Consider the following 16,299-nt stretch of genomic DNA (forward strand, 5'->3'; position numbering starts at 1 on the left):
GTTAGTCAAAGTTTTTAATATCTACAACACATTCCATTGCCCAGGAATTAACATATCACAAAATTCTTGTACATTTTGCCTGTTTCAACCAGCAATACTTACTTGCTTTTCATCAAACTTTATAAATTCAGTGGAAAGGGCAAGGCAATTATGTTTAAAGGTATGAATATTGGGAATAGTGTCTCAGCCTATTTACTGTAATTCAATTAGTATGTACTACAATGCAACTGGGAATTTAAAACAGGATTTTCACATTTTGATTTGTTATGTAGTTAGTTATTTATGGGTATATCCATAATCATGGAGCCCCAACTTCAAGAGCACTACTCATGAAGAAAGGTCAGCTTGGAAGAATCAGGCCCATAAGCAACAGTGCAAATATAAAGTAAAGATAAATGTTCAGAAAGCTAGCTACACTGATGTATGCTTCTACTTCACATGCAGACAATAGAAGAGAGAGAATGTACCACTCTTATCGAGAGAATGTACCACTCCCTTCCATTTGGAGAATCAGCCTGTGATGCTGGCAAAGCAGGTGCCAGCTCTTGCCAAGAATGCAGGCATTAGCTAAGAACTAACAAACTCATAGTTGGAGACCAGACCAGTTCACCTGTATTCTAGTTTTGCTCAAAATAGGTATTAGGCATATAAGAATGTATTTAGTGTTTATACTCTATGAAATGCTTGTAAGTGGCTACATGCATTAATCTCACTTGTATTCCGTGCTAAAAGAAAATATGTACGTTTGGTTTATAACTTTGAAAATGTTTGCTCTGAACTTGTGAACCCAGGCACGGGAATTCCCTCCTCCCCCCGCTCATCCAGAAGGACTATCAAAATTATATGGGCTGAGAAGAAACTTTGCAATACAAAGGATGTTGAATTGCCCTATTGCACCTTAGAAGTGCTACATGCAAGGAAGCTAGTGCTGTGGACCTGGAAGCTGAATGAAGGAAATAAAACAAAGTCACAGGAAAATTTTCCATCTCTTCATTGTTGGAACTCTGCCTAGGCTAAAGCCAGAGATTCCAAGGGGCTTCCTTCAGGGTCTGCTCTGAAAGACACTTTGAATTGACTGATCACTACAACTCTATCACTCTTAGGATTTAGACGTGTGTATGTTTGCTTGCTTAAACCTGTAAATAAGTCTCGTTTCTTTTCCCAAGTTAATAAGCCTTTAGATAGTTTATTATAGGGTTGGCTATAGTCATTGCTTTTGGTTTAACATCTATGGTATAAATTGATCTGGGGTAAGTAACTGGTTTCTTGGGTCTGGAAGCAACCTGAATGTGGTGTGACTTTTGGTATAAGCCACCATTTATCACTAAGTCCAGTTTGTCCATGTGATACACTGGAGAGTCTAAGGGGACTTTCTGTGACTCCATGGGAAGACTGTTATAGTGATGCAGAGTTCACATTTATTACTGGTGAAACCTAATTATAGAATACACTGCCAGTTGGTGGTGTCTGCCCTGTGCTAGAGTCTGGTCTGAGGTAGGCACTCATCGTCATGTGCCACTACAGACAGAGTGACACTGCCTAATAAGGTAATTTACAAATTATTTTGCAAATCTTGCTCATAGCTATTTTGTGTCATGCAGGCTGTAAAAAAATGATGTGCTTCCTCTTTGGTTAATACAAGCCTTATAAATATTTCAGTGGCACAGATCTCAATAAGGCACTACTTGAAGGTAGTTTTTAAAAAACACTCAGCATTGGCTCAACTCTGCTTATGCTGATGTCAATTAGAGTTTAACTGTTGGTTTCAGTAGGAGGTGCAGTTAGGCCAGTACTGGGTGCTTTTGCAAATTGCACCCTGAACTTTTATTAAAGAAAAACCAACTTTTTCTTCCCTTCAGATGAACAGCTGGTCTACAATACCTACTATCCCAGTTTATGGGTTTCAGATGTTTCTTGAGTGTTAGCAGGTGTACGGTTAAAGGTACAGGTCTGTAATGCATCAGAGGGGTAGCCGTGTTAGTCTGGATCTGTAAAAGCGGCAAAGAGTCTTGTGGCACCTTATAGACTAACAGACATATTGGAGCATAAGCTTTTGTGGGTGAATACCCACTTTGTCAGATGCATGTAGTGGAAATTTCCAGAGGCAGGTATAAATATGCAAGCAAGAATCAGGCTAGGGATAACGAGGTTAGTTCAATCAGGGAGGATGAAGCCCTCTTGAGGTGTGAACATCAAGGGAGGAGAAACTGCTTTTGTAGTTGGCTAGCCATTCACAGTCTTTGTTTTATCCTGAGCTGATGGTGTCAAATTTGCAAATGAACTGAAGCTCAGCAGTTTCTCTTTGAAGTCTGGACCTGAAGTTTTTTTGCTGCAGGATGGCTACCTTTAAACCCTGCTATTGTGTGTCCAGCGAGGTTGAAGTGTTCTCCTACAGGTTTCTGTATATTGCCATTCCTAATATCTGATTTGTGTCAATTTATCTTTTTATGTAGCGACTGTCCAGTTTGGCCGATGTACATAGCAGAGGGGCATTGCTGGCATATGATGGCGTAGATTACATTGGTGGACGTGCAAGTGAATGAACCGGTGATGGTGTCGCTGATCAGGTTAGGTCCTGTGATGGTGTCGCTGGTGTAGATATGTGGGCAGAGTTGGCATCAAGGTTTGTTGCATGGATTGGTTCCTGAGTTAGAGTTACTATGGTGTGGTGTGTAGTTGCTGGTGAGAGTATGCTTCAGGTTGGTGGTTTGTCTGCGGGCGAGGACTGGCCTGCCTCCCAAGGCCTGTGAAAGTGAGGGATTGTTGTCCAGGATGGGTTGTAGATCACTGATGATGCATTGGCGAGGTTTTAGCTGAGGACTGTATGTGATGGCCAGTGGAGTTCTGTTGGTTTCTTTCTTGGGCTTGTCTTGCAGCAGGAGGCTTCTGGGTCCATGTCTGGCTCTGTTGATCTGTTTCCTTATTTCCTCATGTGAGTATTGTAGTTTTAGAAGGCTTGGTGAAGATCTTGTAGGTCTCTGTCTGAGGACTCATGGGAAGGAAACCCTGGAAGAATTCCACCACGATTTCAATAGCTTCCAACCCACCATCAGCCTCAGCCTGGACCAATCTACATGGGATGTCCACTTCCTAGACACCACGGTGCAAATAAGTGACGGTCACGTTAACACCACCCTAAACCGAAAACCCACCAACCGCTATGCCTACCTTCATGCCTCCAGCTTCCATCCTGGACACACCACACGATCCATTGTCTACAGCCAAGTGCTGAGGTGCAACCGCATTTGCTCCGACCTCTCAGACAGAGACCAACACCTACAAGATCTTCACCAAGCCTTCTCAAAACTACAATAGCAGGGTTTAAAGGTAGCCATCCTGCAGCAAAAAAACTTCAGGTCCAGACTTCAAAGAGAAACTGCTGAGCTTCAGTTCATTTGCAAATTTGATACCATCAGCTCAGGATTAAACAAAGACTGTGAATGGCTAGCCAACTACAAAAGCAGTTTCTCCTCCCTTGGTGTTCACATCTCAACGGCTAGAAGAGGGCCTCATCCTCCCTGATTGAACTAATCTCGTTATCCCTAGCCTGATTCTTGCTTGCATATTTATACCTGCCTCTGGAAATTTCCACTACATGCATCCGACGAAGTGGGTATTCACCCACGAAAGCTTATGCTCCAATACGTCTGTTAGTCTATAAGGTGCAACAGGACTCTTTGCCGCTTTTACAGGTCTGTAATGGTAAGTCCTCACCTCAAGATTTCCCCTTGTGGTAGGGTGCAATGTTGCAGTGGTTTTCATCTCGAGCTGGCCTTCTGTCGCTACTCAACACTCAGCTCTCCATCTGAGAAGCAACTAGCACCAAACCCCTTCCAGGATAACAAAATGTCCAAGTACTGTATAGTCCGAAGTCCCAAAGAATCGGCCTATCTTCTGAGTCCTGAGCTCAACCCTTTCTTGGGGTTCCACTGATGTGCCCAGCTCTGGTATCAAACACTTTTTCCGACCCAACCTAAGTCTTTCTGAAGTTTCTAGACTCCAACAGCTTCTGAAGCTATGGACCTGCACAGGAATCAAGTCGAGTCTAGTCCAGCTCAGCACTTCTCCCCCAGACTGAACTCTTTTGGCCAATTTGTAAGGTCCAGGTTTCTGCTATCACCTGATCCTTCTTTAGTCTTGCCTCTTTGGCTGAGAAGAAACTATCAAATTGTGGCTCAGGCCAGGTGGAGTGAATGTGCCTAATAGGCCTTGAACTCTTTCTTGCCTATGATGGGGGTTCACCCCATAACAGCGTCACTTCAAACTTCAGATACTGCTGTTTTGTAACAGTACCATAATTTTTCTGAGTAATCACTGCTATTTTCACATCAGGAAACACACTCAATATACTCTGTGAAAATTCTTTATTGAAACAATGATCAATTTACAAGCTAGATCACATTTTTTTGCCACTTTAGCATGAACTGGTTTCTCTTTGTGATTTATGGCTGCGAAAATCTTAGAATTGACAGTTCTTAAAAGCAAAATACAGTAACTATGCTTCTGATCAGCAGAACACATTCATAGGTCTTTTACATTTGTTGTAACATTAAAAAAAGAAAACTTCCAGAATTACTGAAATATAACTTGTAATTTAGAGCAAGCATTTTCTTTGCATCTAAGAAAGTTTCAGCAGTCCCACAAAGTATGATCGATACCAAGGAGACCAACACTTTAAATAGTGATTTGCCAGTATATTCTTGGTAACAACTTCCAACTCTCTCTGAATTCATCACTGGGTATTACTGCTTTTTTTAAAAACGAGTTATTCTAAATCAGTATGTAGGTAACTTACTTTTGCAAAGTTGGTCAGGAAACCCTGATTATATGTTACAAATACTTTCAGTTCTTGACACATAGGGATGACCATGAAGGGTGTAGCTGCATTAAGAACACAAGATCCCCTTATTTCATTCTAAAATTGGATTACTCTGCATGATATGTTTAGAACATAATTTTGTCTGAACAGGGACTTTCCGCATTTTGAGTGTTGTATGGTACTAAACACACGGATGCTTAACAAATAATAATAGTGTAAAAAGGTGTGCCTAGGCCAAATTATAGGTAATGTATCACTCCTATTCCCCTTAAGTGCCTAAGGTGTGTGATGAACCTATCCTGGATATAAATTAAAGTTATGTAAATACTACAAATATAATTATGGTTCCATCGAAACATTTATATTAGCTATTTCCAAATGCTATTCTTTCATCATATTATGAAACACAGTTTATTTGAGATAGATTATGATTAAATAGGCTAGGAGGAAGAGGTAGAATGAGATCTTCAGACCTTGTTTGGCACATCACTACTGCAAAATGAGTGCTTAAAAGCATTTACTAAACATTATGCTTATAGGTGTAATGCAATAGATCCAAAAAGATACTGAAGATTACTCCACCTATATGAAAATAGAGAGAAAATATTTAAAACAGAACTATTACAAACCTACATTTTTTCCCACATAAAACTATTTTTTCATTCAACCAAGTAACGCATTAACTATGACCAAACTATTAGATGCCCCAAAAAGTTATATTTACCTTTTAAACATTTTTATGCATAGGGAAAGAGAGCCTTCAGATTACATTGATTGAACCAGCATCATCTCTGAACTTTAAGGTTTAATTAGGTGAAATCCTAGCTCCAATGTCAAAACTCCTATTGATGTAAATGGGCCAGAAATTCACTTATTATGCCTGTCTTAGCATCAGATCCAAGCAATTTAGATAAGAATTGGTTCACTGTGCACTTTAAAGGCTGTGCTTCATTATTCACTTTGCATGGTCCAGCCCTTTGAAAAAAATATAAATTTCCTTGAAGTATAGATTTTATTTTGATATTTTGCTGGAAATCATGGGGTTATTTGGCCTCCTACTATTATAATTTAGTAATAATTATTATTGAACACATTGCAGGAGAGAATAGGGGCCTTAATCAGGATCAGAGCTCCACTGTGCTAGACACTGTGGCCTGGATCCTCAAGGGACTTAGGTATCACAATGCCTAACATTAAGGTGCCTAAAAAAATCACTGGAATCCACAAAGCAGGAGTCAGGGCCTTGGCTCTCTATATGATGCATGGGGGATATAGGTGCTTGAGAATGGGATCCACAAAAGCCAGCATGCTAGGTGTGAGCTGCCTAAGATAGCCAATGGGAGATACACCCCTCTAATGGGTGTCTTAGATGTTGAACTTCATGAGTTGGGCATAGCTTAAGCCTGGACTGGAGAGAGGCGCCTATCTCAGCTAACAATCCACAACTGGGAACCTCTCTTAGAGGAAGGTGGCTTAGGTGCCTAAACTGTTTCTTTCAAGAATGTCTGCTGCTTAGCTCCAAACAAAACAACGGGGGGGTGGGGGGGTGGAGGAGGTGGCCTCCACCATAACCGTTAGGCCAGCAGTGATTAGGGTAAGATGTGGGAGACCAGGGTCAATTCCCACTGCTCGCCGAGAAGGAAAAGAGATTTGAATAGGGGTCTCCTACCTCTGTCATGAATGCCCTGATAACTGGGCTACAGAGTCATTTCCTCCCCCGGTGGCCTAATTAATATTTAATACAAAGTGGAACAGCTTCAACAAGACATTGAGACTCACATTGGAATATCCCATAGCCCACTGAGATGGGAAACCCCTGTTCAAACCCCCCTCTCCTCATCAGGGGGGAATTGAAATGGAATAGGCATTGCTCTGCCCATCGCCATCTGGTTTGAGGAATGCACTGGGGCTTAGGAGTGAGATGGGTGTCGTGCACTGCTGCTCTAGCAGGCATCCAATGCCCAGAGGCAGAAATTTAGGCCTGGTCTACACTGCTGCTGAAGTCAATGTAAGTTACATTGCACTTCTGGGGGAGGGTAGAGTATTGAAGTCAACAGGAGAGCGCTCTGCCAGCAACTCATCGCATCTTCACCAGACCCACGAAATTGATGCCGCTGCATTGATCACAGCAGTGCTGATTTACCATGCAGTATACACAAGCCCTCAGGCTCTTAAGGAACTTTTACATTAGGACTTTAGGTGTCTACAGGCAAGGTGGATTGATTTAAATCAAAGTGATTTATAGCACCAATTTTAATCATGGTTTAAATCACCAAGCAGAAAACCTTGATTTAAATAATTAATGTAAATCGTGTTTTGCATTTGTACTTTTTAATTATTTTCCTAAAGAAAGGGTGATTCTCGTTAGTTAGTACTATTAAAACACGTTATTTGTAACTAAATATAATCTTTGCTTCTTTTTACTAACCAGTAGGATGTAATATATCTATACATATTTATTTAAACAAGTATATAGTTTAGTTTACATTTATTCAGATTCTTAATTTTTAAATATTTTATCATATTAGAAAATGGTGAAAGATGCATCTCTTATTTACCAGATTAATTTTTTTTTTTTACTTGTGATGTGTATCAAGCTCTCTTTGGATGGAAATTGAAATTTAACTAAAAATGCACTAAAACAGCATTTTAACGTTTTTATTAAATAAAACTACCTTAAGAGTGCTGAATACACAAGAAAAAAGTTTATCAAAACATGTTTTGCATTTAAAACTGATTTATTAAAGAAAGGAAATATGATCTGTAGTTAATGAACTGAACTGATTGTTTCTAGTCACCATGCCCTTTGAAATTTTAGAACTAGTAGATCTCATTGTCTCACACCTAGTTTTTATTCTTCGAGTAGGAGAGGGTAAACAAGCCTTCCAGCTTTTTCAACTTCCAATTGGTTTCTTAACTTTGAATGAATTAGTCATTGAATTTAACTAGCTGAATAAACTGAAATGAGGAAAATATTCTCTCTGCAACTGCCGAAGAGGCTACTGCTGTCAGAAGCTGGTTTAGTATTTCCACAAACTCTGGTTGCAGGGGCTTTTACCCACGAACTGGTGGAAGTTACTGGCTATGCTTTTCTTGAAAACTTGGCAGGTAACATGTAATGCTTAATATTTTTATATTTAAATGGTTTTAATAGCTTATAATAATTTTAGCCCTCAACATAGGTTGTCACTTTCAAATTTATTTTTAAATAGGTTTAATTTAAAAAAATAAATCGGCATTTAATTTAAATACAAAATATCTAATTTAAATAAGTTTGATTTTTTTGGTTTCAAAATATTGATTTTTTTTAAATCTCTTTGCCTCCAGGGTTAGGTGGCAGCTGAGAGGGGATTTTGTAGATGGCAGTGGTGCTTAAAACTGGGGGCTTAGGAACCTAAGCCGCTTTGTGGGGCCCGTATGAACTCAAGAGATGACATACTTGCAGTCCAGAGTTGCTCACAAACTCGAGGAGTAATCTCTTCCTAAATTTATAGCATTCTGCTTTGAAGAATAGTGTGGCTCTTCATGAGAAAATTACTTTCACTGAGCAACAGGCAAGTCACTTTATAGTATGAAACCATTTTTTGCTAAACATTAAACAATTAGGAATATCAATATGTCTCTTTCGTATAAATAATTAAGACAAATTAAAAGAACTCAGTGCACACTTCCAGCCTTGCTTTATGTAAAATCTCCTTTTTGTTAACCAAGAGCAAATAAGTGATTTAAAGCAAAAGGGATAAGAACATAAAACAAAAATGTACTTCAGACTGAACAGCTTACAGTGTGTTTCAGTTGGTGAGCACTTTCACTCTCACAGGTCATGATAAACATCTTTCTAACACGCTCCTGTCTCCTCTTCTGCACAGTGTGGTCTAGATTTGTTTCACATAACTGCAACTACTTATACATTTGGGGCTAATTTTAAAGAGGCCTTACCCCAGCATATTTCTGTTTGTGAAAGTGCACATTTAGATGTCAAATTTCCTGACTACTGGGTGCAATCAAGTAGCTAGGCATCTAAATGGCTATAACTTGCACATACAGATGATTGCACCCTAAAAAAAATTAGTGCAATTGGGCCTCTCTTTTTTTGTTTCATACTCATTGGCCGTAGAAACGTAAGGAAAGGGACATTTTCCAGGTGGGGGTGGGTGCATATCTTAGCTAGCTCAGTGTATCTCAGTCGATTTGTAACTGAACTGGATCCTGAGGAAACTCCACACTCCATTCAGGGCCACCACCACCATTGTTATCCATTTCTGATGGCTGCAGTTTCAGTGACCTTGTTTGCCCCCAACTATTTATGCAATGAACTTATCTGATCTTCTCCAAGCCAAACATCAGCACTGCTCAAAGTTGTACTAGCTGTGACAGCTGTTGAGAAATGTCTGGGTGGCCTGTGCTCACCAGTTTCTCAGCAGTCTAAATGAATTCTCTCTCCACAACACTCTGGATTAAGAGACTCCAGGTTATTTGTAACACTTGATCTAATGCATGGTAGCCCTTCTCCAAAGTGAGAAGACCATGGTCTGCTCAGCAGTTCCAAGTGAAATGTGTATCAGATGATTAAATAACCTACTGTTCATCATGCACAAATTCCTCCTTGTAAGTGATCTCTTTCCATGCTCATCCAGTAGTGCATAATATTACAGTACTTCTGAAATAGACACTATCCCCCTTCCCTCCCCCACCTCTGCAGTTCATTAATATCCTAGCATAACTCCATGATCCTAATATTATAGAATCGTAGGACTGGAAGAGACCTCAAGAGGTCTATTAGTCCAGTCCTCAGCACTAAGGAAGGACTAAGTCTTATCTAGACCATCCTGGACAGGTGTTTGGCTAACCTGCTCTTGAAAATCTCCAATGACAGACATATGCCCCACTTGCCATGATTATGAAAGCTATATAAAGATGGAGTAATATTTGCTTAGATCAGTTAACCCCCTCACCCCAGGAGATCTCAATTTCATGAGGATTTTTTAAAATAGCAAATCAATTGTACTATCGTAATATAGTTTGTGATCACTGTCCATTTTTATGCACTGAGGCGACCATTATGACTTAATAGCAAGTATTTGACTAATTTTTTGACTCATAGCCAGATTAAAAAGATTATGATTATGGATGCACTTGTGTTTGTTCATCAGGAAACTACATTGCTAAAAAGGAAATCCTGATAAACAAGGATCTTTTACCACTTCAGCCTCACCTGCAACAAAATACTGGAGGTTACAATACTTTTACTGAATCTATACTCCTGACAGGTTATATAAAATCACCTGGTTCCATTTATTTCTACCATGTAAGAAAAACAAGACAATACATTTTGGACACCCACAGTCCTTCTCAATATAAACTTCTGGTAAAATCAACAGATGTTCAAATATATGAAAAAAATCTACTCAGTATTTGTACTGTAGCCTTCTGACAAATAAAGTGCTTTCTCTTCTGTAGAAACAAATACACTGTATATCATCTGTGTGAATGAACACTTATTGGCTTCTTCAGCCTAAGGGGTAGGGGAACCTATTTCCCCAATGTCTAAACATAAATAAAATGGTCTCAAATGAAAAAGACACATTTAACCTTCTTTAATTCACAATGCAGCTTGGCAAAGATGCTTGGTAAATGGGATCTAACTAGGATTTTATTTGGCAACTGAAATCCTGCCTCCTGGGCAATGTCTCAAATTCTTGGGAACAGTTTCACAAAAATGCAGCAGATGGAAGGGAGGAAGCAAAAGGAGAAAAATGAAGAACAGCTTTATGTTTAGTAAGTCTAAGTGTCTTTAGCACTACAAATGACTTCCAGGAGGTCACTGAAGATGATGACAACCTAGAAATTGCTGAGGTAAATGTTTCTGAAAAAAAATCCTAAACCAAAAAGAGCAATTAGTATTAATATAATAGTAATTACTCTGTCATACATCATAGAAAAATTAACTCAGAGAAGAAAATATCAAATAATCCACATGCATGCTTTTTCTATGATAGTCTCCAGATAAGGCTTAGCGGCAAGTACAATATCTATTTTTAAAGGAGCTCCACCTGATTCTTCTTACTATGCATAGATTAACAGAGTAATTATCATACATGGCTTTCATAAATAAAACACGTATTTTTGTCAGTTGCCAATGCTATATCATTGGAGTTTAGTTCAGTAGAAGGCTCAGGAATTGGATCAGTAGGAGATGCTGGTGTTTGAGGAATCTCTTCTTCCTTAATTTCTGATTGCACACAGTCTTGTGACTGGTCATCTATACAGTCCTTTTTGGACAGCTGATGAACTGACACTTTTATCGCAATCTGCTGTGGTTGTTCATGCAGTGATGATGCCTCAGAGTCAGCTGTGAGAGAGTCGCTGCGCTTTAGTGCATTAGGGATCATAAACATATCCTCTCCATCAGTAGACTCCTGGCCTTCTGCGGCTTGCTGTACAAAGTTCTGTCCCTGTTCTTCCAAGCCAACCACCTCCATGATTTCTTCCATTATAGTCCTGCAGTTCATGATGAGAGGTGGCAGAGGAACACTTCGGGCAAGTTCCTCAATGTAGCGAGCAAATTCCATGGTCTTGAACTGGGTTACTTTGGCAAGCTCAAGCGTTTTGGCTGAGGTGATGATTGGGATACGCTTAGCAATCTCAAAGGCTTTTTGTAGTTTCTCTGCTCCTTCTGTTCTGAAAAACTCATTGATTGCTTTCTCAGTTTTCTTCAGATGGCTGCTCATCATACACAGCCTGGTAATGTTCAAGATCATAACAATGGTAAAAGCTACGAGGCAGACAATCATGTAATAGATCCCCATATCTCCGGAGGTAAAGACGACCCTCAGAGTCACAGTATTATTCACAGTGCCATAGATGTTAGAAGCAACACATGTGTATTTACCTCTGTCGTCAAAAGACACGCTGGTAATGTTCAGTAGCCCATTGTCAAGAAACCACCATTTTCCTGCAGGAAAGATATAGAAGAATTCAGTCCAAAACATTTGTTTACATGGTCAGTATAACGTTTTAATCATCATTTTTGTCATACTGGCTCCAGAATTTAGAAAAATGGCAATAACGTAGACTATACTAGAGTGAATCATTTGTCGTCACAAAAACATGCCTGCTTTTAGGATCCCACCAGAATACAATTTCAGGCACTGTGAAGATCACTGATTATACTCAGGTCGCATTTTAAAAATGTCTCACTATCCACAATAAACTGTATTTTATATCTATCATAGTCAAACAAGTTAAAAACCTAATTACCTACTGCGGACAGCATCCTAAACACATGCTATACTTCATAAAATGCTGAATTTGAATGAATAATAGAAGTTTGAGATAGAAGTTAGAATAATAGAAGTTTGAGATAGAATCTGATGAGGTTCAACAAGGACAAATGCAGAGTCCTGCACTTAGGACGGAAGACTCCCATGCACCGCTACAGACTAGGGATCGAATGGCTAGGCACCAGTTCTGCAGAAAAGGACCTAGGGGTTACAGTGGACGAGAAGCTGGATATGAGTCAACAGTGTGCCCTTGTTGCCAAGAAGGCCAGTGGCATTTTGGGCTGTATAAGTAGGGGCATTGCCAGCAGATGGAGGGACGTGATCGTTCCCCTCTATTCGACATTGGTGAGGCCTCATCTGGAGTAGTGTGTCCAGTTTTGGGCCCCACGCTACAAAAAGGATGTGGAAAAATGTGGAAAAAGTCCAGCGGAGGGCAACAAAAATGATTAGGGGACTGGAACACATGACTTACGAGGAGAGGCTGAGGGAACTGGGATTGTTTAGTCTGCAGAAGAGAAGAATGATGGGGGATTTGATAGCTGCTTTCAACTGCCTGAAAGGGGGTTCCAAAGAGGATGCATCTAGACTGTTCTCAGTGGTAGTAGATGACAGAACGAGGAGTAATGGTCTCAAGTTGCAGTGTGGGAGGTTTAAGTTGGATATTAGGAAAAACTTTTTCACTAGGAGGGTGGTGAAGCACTGGAATGCGTTACCTAGGGACGTGGTGGAATCTCCTTCCTTTGAAGTTTTTAAGATCAGGCTTGACAAAGCCCTGGCTGGGATGATTTAGTTGGGGATTGGTCCTGCTTTGAGCAGGGGATTGGACTAGATGACCTCCTGAGGTCCCTTCCAACCCTGATATTCTATGAGACTCAAAGAGCTTGGCTTGTTTAGCCTAACCAAGAGAAGGTTGAGGGGAGATATGATTGCTATCTATAAATATATCAGAGGGATAAATACCATGGAGGAAGAAGAATTATTTAAGCTCAGTACCAATGTGGACACAAGAACAAATGGATATAAACTGGCCATCAGGAAGTTTAGACTTGAAATTAGGCGAAGGTTTCTAACCACCAGAGGAGTGAAGTTCTGGAACAGCCTTCCAAGGGAAGCAGTGGGGGCAAAAGACATATCTGGCTTCAAGACTAAGCCTGATAAGTTTATGGAGGAGATGATATGATGGGATAGCCTAATTTTGGCAATTAATTGATCTTTGACTATTAGCGTAGATATAACCAATGGCCTGAGATGGGATGTTAGGCGGGGTGGAATCTGAGTTACTACAGAGAATTCTTTCCTGGGTGTCTGGCTGGTGAGTCTTACCCACATGCTCAGGGTTTAGCTGATTGCCATATTTGGGGTCAGGAAGGAATTTTCTTCCAGGGCAGATTGGCAGAGGCCTTGGGGGTTTTTCGCCTTCCTCTGCAGCATGGGGCACGGGTCACTTGCTGTAGGATTCTCTGCACCTTGAAGTCTTTAAACCATGATTTGAGGACTTCAATAGCTCAGACATAAGTTAGCGGTTTGTTACAGGAGTGGGTGGGTGGGTGAGATTCTGTGGCCTGAGTTGTGCAGGAGATCAGACTAGATGATCATAACGGTCCCTTCTGACCTTAAAGTTTATGATTCTATGAAGGACTGATAAGTCACCAAGTCCATTGCTGTTCCAGTGAAGATCGTAAATTTTCTGGTGTTTTGTTATAGCATCTTCTATCATCTTGTTACTGTTAACTTTACGACACACCCAAAAGTATGCTAGGGATCTTACAGTGCAGAAAAAATATGCAAGGAGCTTACAATCTAATTTTAAATATGACTTGACAAAGGGGAGTGACAAGATAGCAGGGGTATGACAACAGAGGAAAGAGAAGGGCCACACCAATAAGATCACGCTGTTGCTCAGTAAAATCTTGTGCACATGTTGGTGGATATTTCTTTTTATCTGAAGAGGCTTATTGGAAACAATCTTTACTGATTTATGCAATGTTATTGATACATTTGATCATTACATTCTACTGCAAGAGTTAGAAGTGCAAATTTTTCATCCTTTGACCCTAGCATGGCTGACTGATTATCAATCAAATTGAGCTCAAATAACTTAGTTTAAAAATCTGAATCTGCTCCCATTTTCCGCCCATCCTTATATTATAAGGATATTGGTTTAGCTCCTCTTTTCTCCCCCACCCCCCAATTAAATAGCTAGGTTTCATCTTTAAGTGACAAACACCACTATTTAGACACTAGGGAGACATTTATGCCCTATTCAGTCGGTTTGTAGTGTGGGTTTGATAAACTGCAAGACTGGCTTAAAAGATGATGTTCACCATGGGTGTGGAGGGCTGGTTTAAGGTCCTGCATCACTTAAATTCTGCAGTAAATTCCAGATGGACAGAGAGTAGAGCACACATGGACAGTGTAGCTTTACAAATACTGGGTGTTTCTGTGTTTCTCTGAATACCACACAGTGGATCTGCATGCTGATCCTCTGTACAACAGCAGGGGCACAGGATCTGCAATTACAGAGATAAAGTGGCACAGACACAACAGCAGTGGAAATGCCTACACTGGCAACCTCACCTCTTGATGTGGGTTGTGTGTGTCTGTGTGTGTATTTAATTCTCTCCCCCTCTGATTTCATCTTCTCTCTCCATGGAGGTTTGTTGGTTTGTTTAAAAGCTTTTAGTTCTTGGATTCTTAGTCTTATGCTTTGGAAGCATATTATGTGCCATTTGAAATTAATCAGACAAGCCAGCTTCAATTTGGAATAATTAGTGGCTTTCCTCTTTTCAAAAATTATTCTAACTCAAAATATGGCTCATCCTAAAGGTTTCATAATTAGTTTGCACATTCATCCTCAGCGAAAATCTATGCATAAGCCTACTTAACCTTTTTGGAGTTCCTAATTATTTTTTCACCAACATTATTAGTTCTGCACTCTTATTCTTATGGAGTTTTCAATGTCTGAAAACTCCCAATACTAATCAAAGTGTCTAATGATGAGCAGGTGACTACGTCTTTTTGCATTATCAGGACCTCACCCTCCAAACATTGTAAGCTAGTCAGAATTTTCCATGTCTGCAGGTGTAACTTTGTACATAACATTATGGAATGAAGAAGTTCTGTAGTGACTGTTCTAGACATGCCGTATACTAAGCCACAGTATAAATAATAAAATACACTATGGCAGATTAACATTTTTGTTTTGTTTCCCTATTATTTTAAAGTACAGTTATGTTCATAGCAAATGTATATATAAATTCTCTAGTACATTAGATAGTTATCAGTAATAAGAAGTGTGGAACTTTGTAGTTAATGTACTTTTTAGATTAATTTAGTATTCTAACAATATTATAATGCGTATTTTGTTAAATAATCTTAACTATGGTCTGATTCTGCCACCTTTATTTACATTGAGTACCTTACTATGTAAATAGCCCAGTTGATTACAAGGAGACAACTTACAGAGTAAGGCACTACTCAACGTGAGTAAGGGTGTCAGAACTGAGCCCTAAAGTTTTCTTGTCTAACCACATAGAATATTTTAGGCTGGGGTGTGGAATTCTCCATACTATTATATCCAAAAACACTACATTAAAAGAATGCTAAGATTGTGAAGTCAAGCAAGAATAGATGGTATTATTATCCCATTTTGAAGCTTGGGAACTGAGGTCCTGTTGAAAAAAAGCAGCATGTGGCCATGTAATTAAAGACTGTATCATAATGCATACACATCACACATTAAGTTTGCACAGGCAATTTTAATTCTGGCATTTCCTAACTTTTGAGTGTCTGGCTTTGCAACTTTAATATTCTTTGAACTCAGGGGTTTTTTGTTTGTTTGTTTGTTTTTTTGCATGTGTCTCATTTCTAAAACAGAAATTCCATCGTGTGGCATTATACTGATCCCCATATATACTGACCCATTATACTGCTTGGTCATCATCAGGGTTGAAACCTGTAGATTCGCCGCACAGACCTCTGCCTCTTGAACTAACGAAGCAACTGATAGCAGTTGTAGGTTTTCAGTCTCTATATGCGCTAGCACGAAAGGGAGATGGGACACAAACTCTGCCAGTGGATTTTTGCTGACAGCAAAGGAAAGATCAGATGCAGGAATTGCGAGATGGTGAGGAATGGTGACTTGTTCTGGAGCGCAGTGTGTACTAGTGGTCACAGACCCATCGACCCATTCCCCCT

General features: G+C 39.8%; 1 protein-coding gene across 1 annotated transcript in view; it reads right to left on the minus strand.

Moving 5' to 3' along the window:
• Positions 1 to 4,347: 4,347 nt before the first annotated feature.
• Positions 4,348 to 16,299, minus strand: part of MFAP3L (microfibril associated protein 3 like) — a 45,195-nt gene continuing 33,243 nt past the window's right edge. The window contains exon 3 of the mRNA XM_027829273.3: positions 4,348 to 11,774. Coding sequence (XP_027685074.1) covers positions 10,912 to 11,774 — 863 coding nt within the window. The 3' untranslated portion in view covers positions 4,348 to 10,911. The remainder of the gene's footprint in view (positions 11,775 to 16,299) is intronic.

Source organism: Chelonia mydas, chromosome 4 (genome assembly GCF_015237465.2).
Source record: "Chelonia mydas isolate rCheMyd1 chromosome 4, rCheMyd1.pri.v2, whole genome shotgun sequence".
NCBI lineage: Eukaryota > Metazoa > Chordata > Testudines > Cheloniidae > Chelonia > Chelonia mydas.